Here is an 18637-nt window from a genome sequence, read left to right on the forward strand (position 1 = left end):
CATAGGTGGCTACGCACGTATGCTAAGTCGCTTCAGTTGTGTCTGATTTTTTGCAACCCCATGGACAGTATGTAGCTCATAAGGCTCCTCTGTTTATGGAATTCTCCAGGCAAGAACACTGGAGTGGGTTGCCATGTCCTCCTATACTCCAATACAAAATAAAGAGTTAAAAAATAAAACAAACATCAAAAATAAGTAAATAAGTGGTTCCTACAGAGAGCAAAAATGAATCTCCCTTGAGAGTAGCTTTATCTAAAATGCATTTATTAATCAAAAGTTCCCTTGATAAAGATAGAATATGTAACAAACACAATGCAAGAACTGAGAGCCTTGCCCTTTGACACAGCCTACAATTCAGTCAGGTGTTTTGGGGATGTGAACTGGGGGCTGGGGGGGTCTCCCCCAGATCCTCAGTGAGCTGGGACTGAAAGTAGTGAGGGTTCATGGAGTGGTCCCCTATCTCTTCATGCCCCCTGTGATGCTAAAGGGAATGGGTCATCTGGGAATTCACAGGACCAGACTGAACTGAGTCCTCGAAAGCCATGGTGGGAGAGGGGGAGGTTACAGATGTGTCAGTCTTCCTCATGTACAATCGATACCTGCGAGTTGTACATAATAAACACACACACAGAGATGGGCAGGAGAAAACAAATCTTTGTGTCTTCAGACTCTAGAAACTTTCCTTTCAGTTAGTTCATGCCCAAGGCCCATGCAGCCTTCTTGGTGTTCAGAAAGTTCTTCTTCTTCTTCCTGGGAGGAATGTGCAGTGAGATCTCGGGCTCCTTTGGATTTCTGAAGATAAAGAGCTTTTCACCCGTGTTTAATAGATCAACGGCTTCTGCCCCTACAATGGACACCGGGGTCAGTTCGTCAATGGACTCCAGAGTCAGGTGTGGCCAACTTCCTTTTCCAGAGAATATCACTCTTTCTCTGAGAGGGGGACGTGTCTTCTTTAATATGCTAAAGAGAGAACAGAAAATCAGACTGGACATTTTTTTGGCAACTGACTCTCCTGAGTGTGCCGACAAAGTTCTCCAGGAAACCTCCCTCTTGGTCCCCAGGTCCCCAGTCAAGCGTCACTTTAAAGGGTTTTCTCTGTGGTTGCCAGGGTGGCCCCTAAGATTAGCTGAAGCCCACGGCAGGGGCGGCTGCAGACGGCTCACTCTGACTCATGACTGTTCACTTCTCCGGAGTTTGGTGAGCCTGCTGTCAGCCTGGGATCAGCCAGGGTGGGGGTGTTTCACACCATGGAAACTGACAGATGCTACAAGTCAGAGCTTCCCCATCTCCCCCCAGACAATTGGGATACATTGTCTAGGATGCTGCTGCCTGTAGGTGTCATACTAAAGGCAGGCTGGTAACATCTGAGTGTAAGGCAACAGTTAGAAGTTAGGTAAAATGTGTCTGAAGTAGAACACAGCGACACACTGGGGGAATATCTGTAAAAGGATTGCTGGAATCCTGCCGGTTATATATAAAAGGATTGCTGGAATCCTGCCGGTGAGCGGTCCGGTCCCTCAGTCCCAGCTGCCCTTGAAAGTGGCTCTGACTCCCTCCGAGAGCCCTATACGACCTGAAAGTCACAGGGTCCTTTGCCCAAGCAGAGCAGGACAAGGTCGTGTCACTGCGGGCTGACATACTGACTGGTAGGCTCATGGGCCCTTCCTGAAGAGACGTGGCTTTGAGGTTCCAACCCCGTCACCATGAACGCCTGCCCTGGCAGCTGTGTCATCTGAGCAAGGATTCAAAGACAGCTCCACCAGCTCCCTCTGACTCACAGTCTCTGCTCCTCCCACCATCCGTCCACTGCGCCTTGAGGCAGAGAAAAGGCAGGTATGGTGGTCCAGCACCATGGGCCCAGGGTCCTCCTGATCTGCACTCGCCCACTGACATCACTGCAGCCCAGGAATGCCTTTGCTCTCCCAACCTCATCCTACTCTAGGACCCCTGACTTCCAGTCCTTGGTGGAGCGCTTTCCCTTTATATGGCCTGAATTTAATTTTCTTGGTTTGGGCTCAATACCCTGATCTAATTCCTCTGGGACTAAATTCTGATATCCAGCCCATTATCAATGGCTCTGAGACTTTTATCATGGATTCTTTGGGAGGCTTGGTCCCTGCAGCTTCACCCTGAGAACTTCCGGAAGGTGCAGGACTCGGCCACGTCCCGTGGGCATCACTGTTTCCACAGTACATTTTGGTTATTACTTTTTAACTTGTTACTTTCAAACGGGTTAACATAACTCTTGTCACTCGTGTTACTCTTTTACCAAATTTCCAGTGGGAAACACGCGAGTTCCTGCGTCTGTTGTCTGCGGCAATCTAAAACCACCCTGCCTCCAATTTCCCTCTGCCCTCCAGGTGTGCCGTCACCGCAGTTCAAAGAGAAAGGTTCTCAACAGAGTGAAAAGAGCAGTGGCCTGGAAGCTCAGGGAAATAGAGGGGTTGGTTTAGTGCCCCCAAATCCCACGGCCACTTTTCATCAGTGGGGGTCTCTCTCTTCCTCTGACCTCCCCGAGCTGGTAAAGAGTGACCGTGGGATTTCTCCCACTTTCCGGAAGCAGGGAGGCTCAGTGCAACAAGACGGGAAAGGACTTCGTAAACTATAAAATCTAAGACTTTATAAGGAATAATTCTCCTAATGAGGTTCCATTTTAAAAGAGCCATTAGTTAAAATAAGTACTGCAATTAAAATGTTAATAAATGATAGAACATTCTCCCACTGATAGCAGGCAGCTTATCTTTAGCTCCTAGACTAAGTTCACTTTGCTTTAAAAAAAAAAAAATTGAAGGATAGTTTATTTACAATATTGTGTTTATTTCAGGTGTAAAGCAAAGTGGTTCAGTTTTGTATATGTATTGCTTTTCAGACTCTTTTCCATTATAGGTTATTACAAGATACTGACTATAGTTCCCTGAGCTGTACAGTAAATCCTTGTTGTTTATCTATTTTATATACAGTAGTCTGTATCTGTTAATCCCATATTCCTAATTTATCCCTCCCCGCCTCTTTCTACTTTGGTTCCATAAGCTTGTTTTCTAAGGCTGTGAGTCTATTTCTGTTTTACAAGTAAGTTCATTTGTATTGTTTTTTTTAAAACTCCACGTTTAAGTGCTATCATTTGATACTTGTCTTTCTGTCTGACTTACTTCACTTTAAACTAAGCCCATTTTGGTAGTATGGCTCTGTGTTCATGCTCTCCCTTGAAAGAAAAATAAACTAAATCCATTTCAAATACAGACTGTTGTCTTGAGGGAAGGAGTGTGGTGTGTCTGCAGTAACCCTCCCTTCGTGGTCCCCTCCCCACTCCTTCCGGGCTCATGGGCACCCTGGCTGACAACCTCTGCAGCCCACTGAACAGATGCCCTCATTACCTCTCCTTCCTCTTCTGAGCCCAGAGCATCTTCTCTAATCCTCTGTTTATCAGTTCTCCTCGAAGTTTGCTCTCTAAGGCTTGCCACCAGCCCTGGTGTTTCCTGAAGGCAAGAAGGGACATTCTTATATTTTCAAAAAGAACAGAACCTTCTAGTGATGCATAATCCTAAAAAGCCCTCTGGGAACTTCTTCCTTCAGTATGACCTTTGTTTGGCTGACAGCAAAAACCCCGAGAGTAGTCACATTTGCTCGCTCACTCACTCTGTGAACACTGTTCAAGCATCTCACTGACGAAGTCAAAACACAATCTCTGCCCCAAGGGGTCCCCATTCCAGGGGTCACAGACAGGTAGCATGTGACACCGGTCAGATAGAGGGAGACTGCTGAGATGTGGGGACACTTGAGCTGAGTCTGAGCATCCCAGCAGTTGAATGCATGGAAGATTCTGGAAGCAAAGAGCTCTCTGTGCTGACTTGTGTGTGGTCCATCACCCCCAGAGTGGATGCTCTGGGCGGCAGGACTGTCCCTTACTCTCCCACCTACACTGGTGCCTAAGACAGTGGACATACTAGGAGCTCATACATGTTTTATGAATACACGAATAAGAAGATTGAGAAGGTATAGTGGAAGCTTAGAAGGTGGGTGAGGCAGGGAGCCTGAGTGCCACGTGATTCTCACCTGAAGAAGGGACAGTGAACAGAACAGGGGGAGTGAGATGTCCATGGGCTTGGGTTCAAGTCAAGTCAATACAGGATCGAGTGTCCGCTGGTACCTGGCTCTGGCCCAGTTGATACTCTGCCTCTGCTGGTTCACACTGCGCAGCTATGGGGCCGTGGGGGGTGGGGTGGGGGTGGGTGCTGAGAGGGGCCGCAGGGAGGGCGGAGCGGGGAGTGGTGAAGAACCCTCACCCACGCTGGGCCAGGCTGTGACCATTCAGGGTCCTGCTCCAGGGTTACCACCAGTACCTGCTGTTTGTGTGTTGATTGCACTAGAGAAAGCAGGCTGAAACAGGAGACTCTCTGACCACGCCCACACCCAGCCCTGACCACGCCCACACCCAGCCCTGACCACGCTCACACCCAGCCTGGCCACGCCCACACCCAGCCCTGACCGCGCCCACACCCAGCCCTGACCACGCCCACACCCAGCCCTGACCACGCTCACACCCAGCCTGGCCACGCCCACACCCAGCCCTGACCGCGCCCACACCCCCAGTCCTGTCATCACTCACATCCAGCCCCTGGCCCCTGGGCTGGGTCCCTCCAGCTCTAGGAATGCTTGCTCTTCCCAGCCCCTGCAGACTCCCTCCCCTCCCCTCCAGCTGTTCTCACACTCCCATCCTTCCTTGCACCCCAGCCCTACTCTTAGCCCTCTGCTGCGCATCTTGCCTTTGTGAGTCAGGGACGCCTTTACAAGTCAGGAAAAATAACCTGCATACATACGTGTCCACACAGTCATGCCGTTTCCACAGACTCACGGGCGTCAAGACGCCCTCCTAGCCTCCCGTGGATCCTGGTTGAGTACTGGGCTTTGCTGCCTAGCCTTCAGCACTTTCCGGGTTGGTCATGGCTTTCCTTGCAGCCTCACCCCTAACAAATTCTGCTCTCAAGTGGCACCGCTGGCTGCCCCATACTCACCTTATCCAAGGTCCCCCTTCATGCCTTTCCTTAATAAAGACCCTTAACTGACAAACTGCACACCTGTAACTTGACCCTAAAGTATCTATGCAGCCTTATCCATAACTGAGGAAAAATGAACCCAGACTAAATGTTCAGTAATAGAGTAACAATTACATACACTATGCTACACAGCTCAGTAGAATAATAAGCAGCTATGAAAAATAACATCTATGGAGATGTTTCTATAACTGGGAAAAGCATGAATCTTAAATTGTTAATAAAAATAGCAGAAAGAGTCGAAATAGATATTTAGGAAGACGTTTGCACGTAGACAAGAGCTGAAAAGTAATAAGCAAATTTGCCTCTGCTATACGGTTTTGAAAAGCAGGAAGTGAGGCTGTATATACTGGGATTCCTATACATGTGTGCTCACGCGCACACGCACACACACACATACCGCACACACTCATACAGCCCAGCAGACAAACCCATTCTGGAGGAAGAATTGTAACAAAATGCTAATAGCCAGTTTCTCCAGCTGATAGAACCATGGTGTTTCTTTGCCTTTTCCCCTATGCATTTACTTGTGTATATGGCATATTTACAGCCCAAGGGAAATTACTGTCTTAAGATCCTATTGGGAAGTGAACCGGTGATGAAAAGAGAAGCTGTGGACAAAACCCTTGGGCTGGCCACGACTTCCAGGATTCATGATGACACCCCTGGATGCTGTCTGCTCCTTGAGTTGAGGACGTTCCCCTGGGAAGGCGTGTGCTTGTGGCCCACGGTCCGGCTCACCATCCCCATCCGTTCTCTCTACTGGAACCTCATTTTCCAAGGGCAGCTGCCCCTGCACTCACCCTCTCCTGCCCAGATCAGCCTGCGCTCCACCGCCATCGTTCTCCACAGCGTGGTCTTGATGCTTCTGGCCCACGGAGTCCAGCACGGCCAGCAGCTCGGCCTGCGAGGCTGCGGGCAGAGCCACGGTCAGAAGCCGGCGCAGCGTGCCCCCCGGCAGCATCGTCAGCTTTGACAGGTACGACGCCAGTCTCAGCTCCTGGAGGAGTGAAAGCAGGGACTCAGAGCCTCACGGCTCCCACCTTGATGAACAGCAGGGTTGACTGGATCACGGTCTTAGGACTTTTTGTCCCAGGGAGATAAATATTTCAGTAGCTCAGTCTTGAAAACATGTCCCTAAATTTACAAAGCTGTCAAGAAAATCTATTTGGTCAGTAGCCTTGGCTCCCTATGACATTCCCTAAGCTTTCATCCATCCCTTCCAGCTACCCTCCTGGATAGTGTAACTCACTCATCATAGTTACAGCCCTGGCCTGCAGCCAGGCCAATTAGCAATTTCTCCTCCTACTCATGTTCCATGAGGCGACAGGGCTCAGAGGGAACAGCACAGGCTCTGGAAACAACTGAAAGGGCCCTAAAGCAGCGGATGGTTAAAGAAACTGTGCTATGGCCGTGCCACGGGATACCAGTCTCCAGTGAAAGAGCCGGATGGATCCCTAGGGTTTTCCACTGCCTGGAAGGAGCCAGGGTCCACGCTCACATCCGGTATGATTCCAAGTGAATAACCAGAGTTGACAGAACGTAGGGAGGGAGAACAGAGCAGAAGTGGCCAGGAGTTAGGGATGCGGTGTGCTGCATGCTAAGTCACTTCAGTCGTGTCTGACTCTTTGTGACCCCATGGACTGTAGCCTGCCAGGCTCCTCTGCCCATGGAATTCTCCAGGCAAGAATAATGGAGTGGGTTGCCATTTCCTCCTCCAGGGGATCTTCCCAACCTAGAGATCAAACCCGCATCTTTTATGTCTCCTGCATTGGCAGGCAGGTTCTTTACCATGACCGCCACCTGGGAAGCCTGAGGGATACAGGGAGGAATGGATAAACTATAAAGGGGCAACACAAACAAATCTTGTGGCAGCCGAATAGTTCTACATCTTAATTGTGGTGTCATACTAAACTACATGTGATAAGTTACACAGATACATGTGATAAGATACACAGAAGTAAACATGCATTTTATATCCATGTCAACTTCCTGGTTTTGATATCGTAGTGGATCCTGTAAGAAGAAACCATTGGGTGAAGCAGTGAAACGTGGAACCAGGTGCTGGAACTCTCCACACTACTTTTGCAACTTCTTGTGAATCTAAAAGTATTCCCCAAAAAAATGCTAGAAAAAAAGAAAGCACGCAGGTAGCTCTACACTTCCCAAAACGTGTAGCTTCCAGCCTCACTGCACAGAACTGTGTGTCCTTGGGAAGTGCCTTTATTTCTCTCTGAACCTTGGCTTCCTCATCTGCACAAGGGAGCAGCATTTTGGAGGTCAAAGGTTTTGTGAAGACAAGATGAGCTGTGATGGGTAAAACTGGTCTGCGCTATGAAGGCAAACTACATCTCCTAGTAACAGGGTGGGCATGCCTGGCCACCTGGTCAACCAGAGACCTTCCCTGGGTTCTTACACAGCAAACCCAAGAGAGAAAAGCCCTTTATACAGCAAAGTCAGGGCCACTGGATGCTGAGAGGCCATTAGCTCAGGGCTGTCAGCTGCCATGTCCCTTCTTGTGTGGAAGAAGCTTATTAGTGGACACAAAGAAATGGAAGAGAGGTGGAGAAAGGGAGAGACCCACAGAATGTCCTTTGACTTTTGAACCCCCAGAGCTCAGCCCTGATTTTGTGGGGGATAGTCAGCGTATAGATATATTTCCTTTATACTCAAACTAGTTTGAAATGAATTTCTGTTGTTGTTCAGGTGCAAAGTTGTATCTGACTCTTTGTGACCCCATGGACTGCGGCAAGCCAGGCTTCCCTGTCCTTCATCTCCTGGAGTTTGCACAAATTCATGTTCAATGAGTCAGTGATGCTATCTAACCATCTCATCCTCTGCCGCTTCTTATCTTCACCTAAAAAGAACTCTGATTTACAAGACATCTAAGTGCACTGCTTGACAAATCATGGTCCTTCAGTAAGTCGCTGATGGTTGTTGCTGTTATTATTGTATTTGTATTTATTTCCTATTGTGGTTGTAACAAATCAGCCCAAACTCAGTGCTTAAAACAACACACATTTGTTCTCTTATGGTTCTGGAGACCAGAAGTCTGAAATCAGTGTCATTGGGCCAAAGTCAATGTCAGCTGGGCTGGCTCCTTCTGGAGGCTCCAGGGGAGAATCCTTTGCCTGGCCTCTTCCAGCATCAAGGTCTGTCTGCATTCTTTGGCTTATGGCCCCTTCCTTCATCTTCAAAGTGCATCCTCCAATCCTGCTTCTGACTTCGCTTTCTCTTCAGGCTGTGAGTCCTGCTTCCTTCTTGTAAGGACACTTCTCATTATATTTAGGACCCACTGGGATTATCGAGGACAATGCCCCCATCTGAAAATTCTTAATCACATCTGCGAAGTCCTTGTTGTTCAGTTGCTCAGTTGTGTCTGACTCTTTGTGACTCCATGGACTGCAGCACACCAGGCTTCCCTGTCCATCATCAACTCCCACAGCTTGCTCAAACTCATGTCCATTGAGTCAGTGATGCCATCCAACCACTTCATCCTCTGTCGTCTCCTTCTCCTCCTGCCCTCAATCTTTCCCAGCATCAAGGTCTTTTCCAATGAGTCAGCTCTTCTCATCAGGTGGGCAAAGTACTGGAGTTTTCAGCTTCAGCATCAGTTCTGCCAATGACTGATTTCCTTTAGGATTGACTGGTTGGATCTTCTTGCAGTCTAAGGGACTCTCAAGAGTCTTCTCCAACACCACAGTTCAAAAGTATCAATTCTTCAGCACTCAGCCTTCTTTATGGTCCAACTCTCACATCCACACATGACTACTGGAAAAACCATCACTTTGACTATACAGACCTTTGACTATATGGTAAAGTAATGTCTCTGCTTTATAATATGCCATATAGGTTGGTCATAGCTTTTCTTCCAAGAAGCAAGCTGGGAGAAGAGCTATGACATGGCTGCAGTCACCATCTGCAGTGATTTTGGAGCCCAAGAAAATAAAGTCTCTCATTATTTCCACTGTTTCCCCATCTATTTGCCATGAAGTGATGGCACTGGATGCCATGATCTTCATTTTTTGAATATTGAGTTTTAAACCAGCTTTTTCACTCTCCTGTTTTACCTTCATCAAGAGTCTCTTTAGATCCTCTTCACTTTCTGCCATAAAGGCGGTGTCATCTGCATATCTGAGGTGACTGATATTTCTCCTGGAAATCTTGTGCTTCATCTAGCCCTGCATCTCACATGAAATGTACTCTGCATATAAGTTAAATAAGCAGGGTGACAATATATAGCCTTGATGTACTGTGAAGTCTCTTTTGCCATAAAAAGTCATATTCATAGGTTCTGGGAATTGGGACTTAAGACATGTTTGGTGGGTCACTATGCCAGATTATTAGTACATTTATTCATTCAACCAACACTGTGATGGAGTCCTACCGGGTGGCAGACCATGTTTCAGGCACTGGAGACCAAGCAGTAAGTAACACAAAGTCTGTGCCTTCACAAGACTCATAGTCTGCTTAGAGAGGCAGATGGTAAGTCTACAAACAGACATTGTATCAGGTAGTGGTACCTAGGTGCCAGGATGGAAAACAAAGCAGAATAAAGAAGTAGAGGCTGATGGGTGGGGTGACTGATGTTTAAGATGGGTGTCGGGGGAGACCCCTAGGTGAGCACGTTTGATAGAGAGCAAAGGAGGCCAGTTACACTGGCATGGGCCGTGGGAGAAGCAGAGTGCGAGGAGACCCAGTGGGATGGGTAGCAGGGGGCCAGCTCATAAGGGCCTTTTCACTGTAGTGAGGATTTGGCCGGTCTTTATGGGGAAATGAGAAGTCATTGCAGGAATTTAAGCAGTGGGAATAGCATGAGCTGATTTTCATTTTTTAAAGATTACTTTGGATGACACACAGACCACGAACCACCTGCAACAAGCGGAGAAGCAGAGGGGAGGTATCTCAGGACAGAGATGCTGGCCGGGTGAACCAGAGCGGTGAACGGGAGGTGGTGAGAAGTGGTGGGACATGGGAGACACCATGATAGTGGAGCCAACAAGCTCACTGAAAGATGAGGATGGAGGATGACTCCACCATCTTTCACTTGGGCTGCTCGGTAAATTGTAGTCAGGGAGTCGCTCCAGGGCTGGGAGAGAACCAGGTGTCCACAGTATTAGAAGCCAAGGAGGGAACATATTCAAAAAAAGGGCTGTGGACCTAGTGCTATAGCGAGGTCAAGGAAGACAAAGACAGGGACTTGACCGTGGTGTTTGGAAACATGGGACTGCTGATGGCCTTTACCAACACGTTCAGTGCAATAATTGGAAAAATTGCTATTATTAATACCAAGCCTCCTTCCTTATGACCCATGTGCTTCCTTCTGCCTAGATTACATTCTTCCCCAAACTGCTCTTTGTCTGGTTCTCTTTTTTTGGTTTCTGCACCAGTATTGGCTTTTCTGGGCCTCCCTGGGGCTCAGATAGTAAAGAGTCTGCCTGCTATGCAGGAGACCTGGGTTCAATCCCTGGATTGGGAAGATCATCTGGAGGAGGGTATGGCAACCCACTCCAGTATCCTTGCCTAGAGAATTCCATGGACAGAGGAGTCTAGTGGGCTACAGTCCATGGAGTCACAAAGAGTCAGACATGACTGAGCAACTAACACACACACAGGCTTTTCTAAAAGACTTTCCTGACCCCACATTATGGGACAGATGCCTCTCCTCTGCTTTCTCTTTGGTTTTAATCAACTCAATAATTCTTGTGCCAAATTCAACTGTCCAATTTCTTATGCATCTCTCCAGTGAGGTTTAGGATGGCATCAGTATCACATCTCTATCTCCAGCATTTAACTTGGTTCCTGGCACAGAGAAAGACATCAACAGATGTGTGTTGAATAAATGAAGGATAAACCTTGACTTCATCAACACTATGCAGACTCACCTCTTCCTGAGGCAGAAGACTCCCGGATCCCACTGGGACCCCACTGGTGAATGTGGGGACCCACCGGCCCACTGCCATGGCCCTTCTAGCTCTGAAATTTCCTGATTAATAATCCTCAATACAGGTCAATTAACTGGGTCAAGTCTTTCTGAAGGTGGTGACAGCAAAAGCATCTGTGTAGGCCACATCACTTTAACCATCTGAAGCCACTTTTATAAACTGAAATGAACTGCAATGTGGGGACCAGCTGTCCATGCAGAAGACAGTGGCAGAAAGACCAGGCTTGCCAGCAGTCCCTGCTTGTCCCTCTTTCCTGTTCTGCTTAACCAACACTGGACTTGGCATGGATTTCCATTGTTTGGTTTTTCCTTGTCTTGATTTTTAAAAAATACTGCTAATTTTAAGGAATTCAAATAATACAGAAAAGCACAAAAATGCTGTTAATCACTCCAAGTGCCACTATCCAGAAATAATTATCAGTAGCATTAGGCAAAGCACACTCTAGGAATCTTTCTAGGCATGCATGTAAATAGATGAATGGATGGATGGATGGGTTATACAGATGGATAGATGGATGAATGGATAAATGGATTATGGACAGTGGATGGATAGATGATGAGTGGACAAATGGACAGATGAACAGATGGATGGGTGCAGAGATGGCTGGTGGATGGATGGAAAGACAGAGGTAGATTGATGGATGAATGGATAGATGGACAGATGGGTGGACAAAGCAATAGATGAATGGAGAGACAAACAGATTGAGTGATGGACAGATGGATGGATGGATGGACATAGCTATAACAATGAGATCATAATCCACATAAAAGAATATATATTTTATGTATCTATTTTGTTGCTTGCCAGCTCTCTCCACTAGAATACCAGTTCCCGAGAGCCTGGGCTTCATCTGTTTACTTTGCTGCTAAAGTCCCAGGGCCTAGGATAGTACTTGCCACTTACTAAGAGCACAGTCAATATTTATTCAAGAAAAAAGCCTCTTCAGAAGATGTTAAGCTGACTCTAAGTCATCCTTTATGTGGTTAAAAAAGAATTCCACTCTACTGTCTACAAGTCATGCTGGAGTCTTGAGGGAGTAAAGGAGATAATTTCAGTGAGGACCACAGGTGGGCTCCCAACCTCTTCCCATAGCACAGGGAAACTTTCTGCCTTGCTGAGTTAGTACCATTCATTTTAAAATGAGCTCCCCCTTCCCATTTTATTCACAAAACAATTAGGAAATATTTTGCTTCAAAGGGAATGGTGCAGTGGCATGAAATGAGTAGCACCTTTAAAGGAAGAGAAACTGATTTAAAACCAGCTCCAACACTGACTGGCTGTGGGATCTTGGCTAAGTGACATCACCTCTCTGACCCTCAGTTTCTTCATCTGTCCAGTGATGATCTTCTCCATGCCTCTCCTCAACACTGGACTGATATCCACTGCTGTTGGTATCACTGCCATCACAGAAGGAGTGATGGATTTGCAGCAGTGCCTGGGGGAGGCTCTTCCCACTGCCAGGGCCCCCAGAGCAACAGTGAGCATTAACTGGGATGAAGTGTGATGTGTCTAGCACAGATCAGGCATTTGAGTGTTATTTTGATGTTGTCATAAATATGCAAAGGAGGAGGAGTTGGCAAAGTTGCATAAATACGAAAACATGGGTGCTCATGTAGAAATGATCCTTCATGCAAATTTTGTAATTCAAACTATGCTGCCCCCAAGGCAGTGTAATAAGCAGGAAATAAAACAAAAGACACATATAGGAGGGAGAGGGTTGGGGAGGGAAAGGGAGAGAAAGACAGAGATTGCAGGGGAAAGAAGAAAAAGGAGACGAAGGAAGAGGAGGAGGAAGGGGAGGAGTAATTAGAAGAAGAAGTAGGAGAAAGAATGGGCTTGGGACTGGTTATTCTCTTGCCTGGTACAAAGAAGAAACAGGCAAAATACAGGACTCCTCCACATAAGGAGTGATGGTTAATTTTATAGGCCAACTTGTCTGGGCCACAGTGCCAAGATTTATATCGACAAACATAATTTTGGATATATCTGTGGAGTAGCTTTTGAATGAGATTAACACTTGAGTCAGTGGACTTAAAGCAGATTGCCCTCCACAGTGTGGGTGGGCTCCATCTAACCAGGTGAAGGCCTGAACAGAACAAAGACTGACAGCTGGGCCAGGGGGAATTCTGCCAATAGTGGGCCTTTGAACTTGAACTGTGACACTGGCTCTCCCCTGGTCTCCAGCCTGCTGTTCTACATTGCTAGCCTGTTTGGACTTGCCAGTCTCCACAATCACTATGCTAATTCTTTAAAGTAAACCTCTTTCTCCCTCTCTTCCCAAGTCTTTGTGCTTCTGTTTCTCTGGAAGACCCTCACTGATACACAAGGGCTGGAAAGAAAGAAATGAAGTTGAGTAGACATTTCTGGGGGATTCTACAAGGCACAGGACTGGGAGGGTCGGTGCAGAGAAAAGTCACCCTCCTAAATGATTCCTGCTGCTCAAGGCTTCCATCCCAGCAGCATTTCACTCCTGACAGGGCCAGTTCTTTAGCCTTGCCAATAGCTCACAGTTTAAAAGTTTAAACAGTTTAAAAGAAGCAACAAATTAAGGATGAACCTGGATGATATTCTACATGGGAGAGTTTGGCCATCTGTCAAGTCTCTTAGTAACAAAGAAGATGGGGAATCACAGTGAGCATGGGAGATGACTCAGTTCCCACAGAGACCCAGGCCAGGAGCAGCACGTGCTCTGCAGGGCAACAGAGCAAGAAGAGCGCATCCCGTGTAAGTCACCAACCCCAGGCCGAGTCCTGAGATTCAAGGAGGATGGTGAGCCCTGGAACCCTAAGCCACCCATTTGTACCTTGGTTCCTCTATTTGCAAAATAGAGAAGATAGTCCCTGATTCCCAGCTTTCTGCAGGGATTAAATGAATAACTGATATGAGTGCCTAGGATGATACTCAATGCACGACAGGTGTTCTGGAAACTTCCACTTCTTCCCCCACTCCCAGTCTGGAGCTCAGGCTAAGAGACATGAGGTAGAAGAATGTGAGCTCCAATCCTAGCTCCACTGGGCTCCTCAATGTGAACATGGACAATAATGTCCCCTCTGGAGGACCTGTCTAAAAGGGGATGATGGTAGAATGGCCTGACAGTGAGATGAGTGACAAGTACTCTCTTGAGTCCTGCCATGGGTGGGTACTCCTCTCTTGCTGTAAATAGCAAGAAAGCCAGGTCAGCTCTCATGTCAAAGAGGAAGGAGCATGTTAGACTTACTACTGACTTTGATGCTTAACCTTGGTTTCCTGTCTGGTGTGACTGGCAGGATAATGGCCTGGAAGGTGTTCATGTCCCATCCCAGAACCTGGGAATATGTCATTTTACATGGCAAGGGACTTTGTGATGAAGCTTAATGATGAAGCCTAGACTGATTATCCAGATGAGTCCAACCTCATCATCACATGGGTCCTTAAAAGCACAGAACTTTTCCTGCTGTGGTAGGTTAGAGAGAGATGTGATGACAATGGAAGAAGCATCAGTAAGATGTGATTTGTTGAGTTTGAAGGTGAAAGAAGGGAGCCATGAACTGTGAAATTCAAACGCCTCTAGAAACTGGTAACAGCTGTCAGCTGACAGCTAGCAAGGAAATGAAAACCTCAGTCCTATAACCACGATGAACCAAATTCTGACAATTACTTGAATGAGGAAGAGACAGATTCTCCCAGATCCTTAGAAGGAGTACAGACCTGTTGACACTTTGATTTTAGTCTGGCAAAACCCATGCAGGACTTCTGACCCACAGAACAAGAAGATAATAAATTTGTGTTCTGTTAAGCCACTAAATTAGTAGTAATTTGTTACAGCAGCAATAGGAAACTAATACAAGTGAGAAGATGTGTGTGCCTGTGGACAAGTTGTGGCCAGTTCTGCCGGCTGGACACCTAAAAGTGTCCCTACCCCTTCTCCCTGCCAGCTCTCTTTGGAGGTGGAACAGGAAGTGTTGAATTTGTAGCCCCCCTTGCAACCAGGGATCCATGGGTTGGGTCTTCTCAGGAAATGAGTATAATTTGCTTCAGAGACTTGGTGGCATGCACTTTCTTGGAAAGAAAAGACAGCAGAGTGATTGTGTTCCACCTTTACCCTCTTCACGTGAACACAGACACGGCAGCTGGAACTTCAAGGAGAGGTGGGAAGAATCTGAGTGTAACAGTGACATCATTGAATTAAATGAAGCAAGGTCAGCAACACCTACCTCCCAATGGCCTGTGACTGGCATAAGCCACTGTCACAAATCACGTTTGCTGAGACTCAAGAAACCAGGAATCCCACCTTGGAGTGCACATAAAACACCACTGGTAGAGTTATGTAACTCTGCATATGACTCGGTGTGCACAGCCTCGCGCTCTGTCTCAGGAATGCTGATGAGGGCTGCAGCTCTGGCCAAGAATGAGGCTACCTAACCTCAACAAAGATAAGCTGAAATGTGGTGTGCAATCTCAGCATTCTCCTTATATGGCCCAGATTTCAATGACCAACTTTGTTCCTGGTGGAACCTACTCTGTGTATATTAAACCTATTTAAGACTGAGGAGAAGACGGGTTGGGTGCCTGTTTAATTACAGAAAAGAATCTGACCAGGGCAGTGATTACTATTGTTTCTGTTGCTGCTGTGACCCCGATTGAATGTCCCCTAGGTGCTGGCCCTGGGCCAGGCCTTTTCACAAATCCTCCTAGCAGTTCTCAAGGTTCCTGTTACCATCTCTGAGAAAAATGTCAAGTTATGGGCTGGCAAGGGATGGACCCCAGGACACAGAGAACTTGTTCTCACCTGGCCATACAGGGTCACAAAGGTGTCAGTCTCCATATTCTCCAGCAAATCTTCCAGCAGGACACTGTCTTCTTGCTCCTCTCTCAAACTAGGGTGAAAACAAAATCTCCATCAGTTCAGTGTTGTTATAAAGTGGTCCTATGAGAAGATTGTCTAGTTGGTTAAATAACAAAGTATCACAAACCTAATCTACATGATTAAAAAAAAAAATCCATCAAAAGAGATAGCCAGAAGAAGCTGGCCTCTTTTTAGCAAGATTATCTTGCCAATAAATGAATCCGGGACTGCTTACCAGGATGGAGGGCTCCTTCAAGGGAGAATTTTTGTGGGAACCGTATGGAGACTTTTCTGTGGCTTTGCAGGGTAGCCTGTGCTCTGCATGGCTATTAGCATAACTGATGTCATCTTGGGCCCTTGCAGTCTTTCCTGTCCTTCTGCTGACCCACCCAGGACTGTGCAATGAATAACTTCTCTGTCGTCAAAGGCTTTATAGTTAATAGATATTGTTTAATAATCATTAGGGTCAGGTAGTCTCTGTGCTCTCTTATTCCCTAGACAAGGATGAAAACCTTCCCTTAAGTATTCCTGGCATCCATGGGACTAGTTATCCATTCATAAATTTTGACTTAGGAACGCACGTCCCATTTCCAAGAACCTAGCGCATACCCTAGGTTAATTATAAAATTGCCACAGTGGCCCCTCGGTTTAGAGTGAAGCTGTGAAGGCTTCTGGGCTGGTGTCCGCCTGACCCCACTGTGTGAGTAAGTCACCCTAGATAAACGGATCCATCATTGAAATGGAGCTGCCTGCCTTGTTTTTCAGCCTCAAGATGCCTGCTCAGTACAGTGGGCACTTTTTGTTCCCTCTGACCTCCAACGGTGATCCTAATATGAAAACTCTCAGTATTAGCCACCATGCCTGGTGCTCAAGAACACCAAGGTCTGGGGTCTTCATCCATCAAGTGCTCCTGTGTTGACATGGGCCCTGAATCATCTCCCACGGATGGACCTGGCTCTGACCACAAAAGCTGGGTGGCACCCTATCACATGAGGTCTCCATCAGGCTTCTTGACTTCCCAGGGGGAAGGAAGGGGGTCTTCCCAGTTTATCCCCTCAGCCAATTAAAGTTGGTATCCAGGGTTATCCATCCTGCCTTCTTGCTGGCTAATACAATCTAAACCCTTTGAGGGTATAACTCATACAAAAAGCTTGATCATCAGCAATTCTCTCCATGAAGCATGGAATACATTAGAGTGTTAAATATCCTAAAATCCACAATCAAGTCCAAGTCAAGTCAACATCTCTGAACATTTTCCTCTGATCAAACAGATTCAGCCTCTTATGCAATTATTTCAATGGAACAGAAATGCACTTTGATGCTGTGTTTACACAGAAAAGCATAATCAAACACATTAAAGTCACCTATAATTTCACCACACAGAAATCACATCTAATTACAGTCTGGCCTATTTTCTTTCAATGAATTTGTGTTTTCAAAAATGGAGTCATGCTATGTATTATAGTTTTTACCCTATCCTTCACAGTGGAAAATTATGAAGCTGTTAAAAATTATGTTTTCCAAAAGATATATGTACCCTGTGTTCACTGCAACACTATTTACAATAAGCCAAGATATGGAAACGATCTAAGTGTCCATCCACAGATGGATGCATAAAGAAGATGTCATACACTGGGTCCTCAACTCACCTCTTTTGGTGATGCTCCAGTAGCTTCTGACCCTTGCTCAGGGCTCGCCACAGGACAGCAGAGACCTGCCTTTCAGAATCCGTCTCCTCCGGCTCCTGCAGAAGCCCAGGTCCTTCGCCCGCCCACTGCTGCTGACTGTCCAGGGCCCGCTGCAGCTGGGCCGCCTCCTGGTGTGCCAGCCGGTCCTCCAGCTTTCTCTCCAGCTCCTGGAGCTCCTGAGCACAGAAGGGCAGGCACTGAGCACAGGCAGGTGGACTGCAGGATAAAATCCACCCCTCTCGGCTCGGCGCCGCGAGCCTGGCAGGACCTCCTCTTTTTTTCCTTCTTTTTAATTAATTTATTTATTTTAGTTGGAGGCTAATTACTTTACAATATTGTAGTGGTTTTTGCCATACATTGACATGAATCAACCATGGGTGGACATGTGTTCCCCATCACTGTCTGCTCCCCCACCAGCCAGCGGTGCAAATAGCATCATGAGACTGCATTCGGGTCTCTCACATCTCGTGCCTTTGCACGTGCTGCGCCCCTACCTGCATGCCTTTCCCCTGTTTTCCTGGCCAATTCTGAGTCTTCTTTCAAGGACTGGCTTTAAAAGAATCTCCTTGGGGGAACTGCTTTGTGTTGGTCTCAGACATAGTCCATGATGCTACTGACTGGAGCTGCCTGGGGGCCCTCACCTGGGTCCACACTCCCTGTGGCAGCCCCCAGAGACATTTCCCTGATGGGCCGATGCTAAGGTTGGACCTGTCCTTGTGATTCTTATGACTATTTTTGCAACTTCTTGTGAATCTATAATTATTTCTAAATAAAAAGCTGAAAAATATTATCTTCGGTATTAAACATTCAGTAGAAATTAAATATTAAACAAACACTAGAAAATGAAGGATAGAAAGATGTCAGGGAAGGGAAGAATGTTACAAAATTAGCAGCTTGTGCCTGTGCACTGGGACAACACCTCAGCCACAACCATCAAGGACCTTAAAAATACAAGGAACACGCCCTCGAGGATACACGGCACACCCGGGCCGCACAGCAGCATCACAAGTAGAGAAAAAGAACATGCTACGGGCGCTCTGTCTTGTTGTGGGTCAAGGGTGGGGTGCCTAGGGGTCACTGGTTCAAATCTTTCTGTTGGGAACTTAAGAGAACAGGAATTAGGGTGCA

The 18637-nt window shown here is 46.9% G+C and overlaps 1 protein-coding gene across 4 annotated transcripts in view; it reads right to left on the minus strand.

Moving 5' to 3' along the window:
- Positions 1-243: 243 nt before the first annotated feature.
- EVC2 (EvC ciliary complex subunit 2) overlaps positions 244-18637 on the minus strand; it is a 149957-nt gene continuing 131563 nt past the window's right edge. For all 4 annotated transcript variants that reach the window (XM_065914640.1, XM_065914639.1, XM_065914643.1 and 1 more), the window contains 5 exons: positions 17471-17685; positions 15765-15852; positions 5855-6051; positions 3375-3476; positions 244-960 (listed from right to left, as the gene is read on the minus strand). In XM_065914640.1, the coding sequence (XP_065770712.1) occupies positions 690-960; positions 3375-3476; positions 5855-6051; positions 15765-15852; positions 17471-17685 (873 nt within the window). In that variant the 3' untranslated portion in view covers positions 244-689. The remainder of the gene's footprint in view (positions 961-3374; positions 3477-5854; positions 6052-15764; positions 15853-17470; positions 17686-18637) is intronic.

Source organism: Muntiacus reevesi, chromosome 22 (genome assembly GCF_963930625.1).
Source record: "Muntiacus reevesi chromosome 22, mMunRee1.1, whole genome shotgun sequence".
Taxonomy (NCBI): domain Eukaryota; kingdom Metazoa; phylum Chordata; class Mammalia; order Artiodactyla; family Cervidae; genus Muntiacus; species Muntiacus reevesi.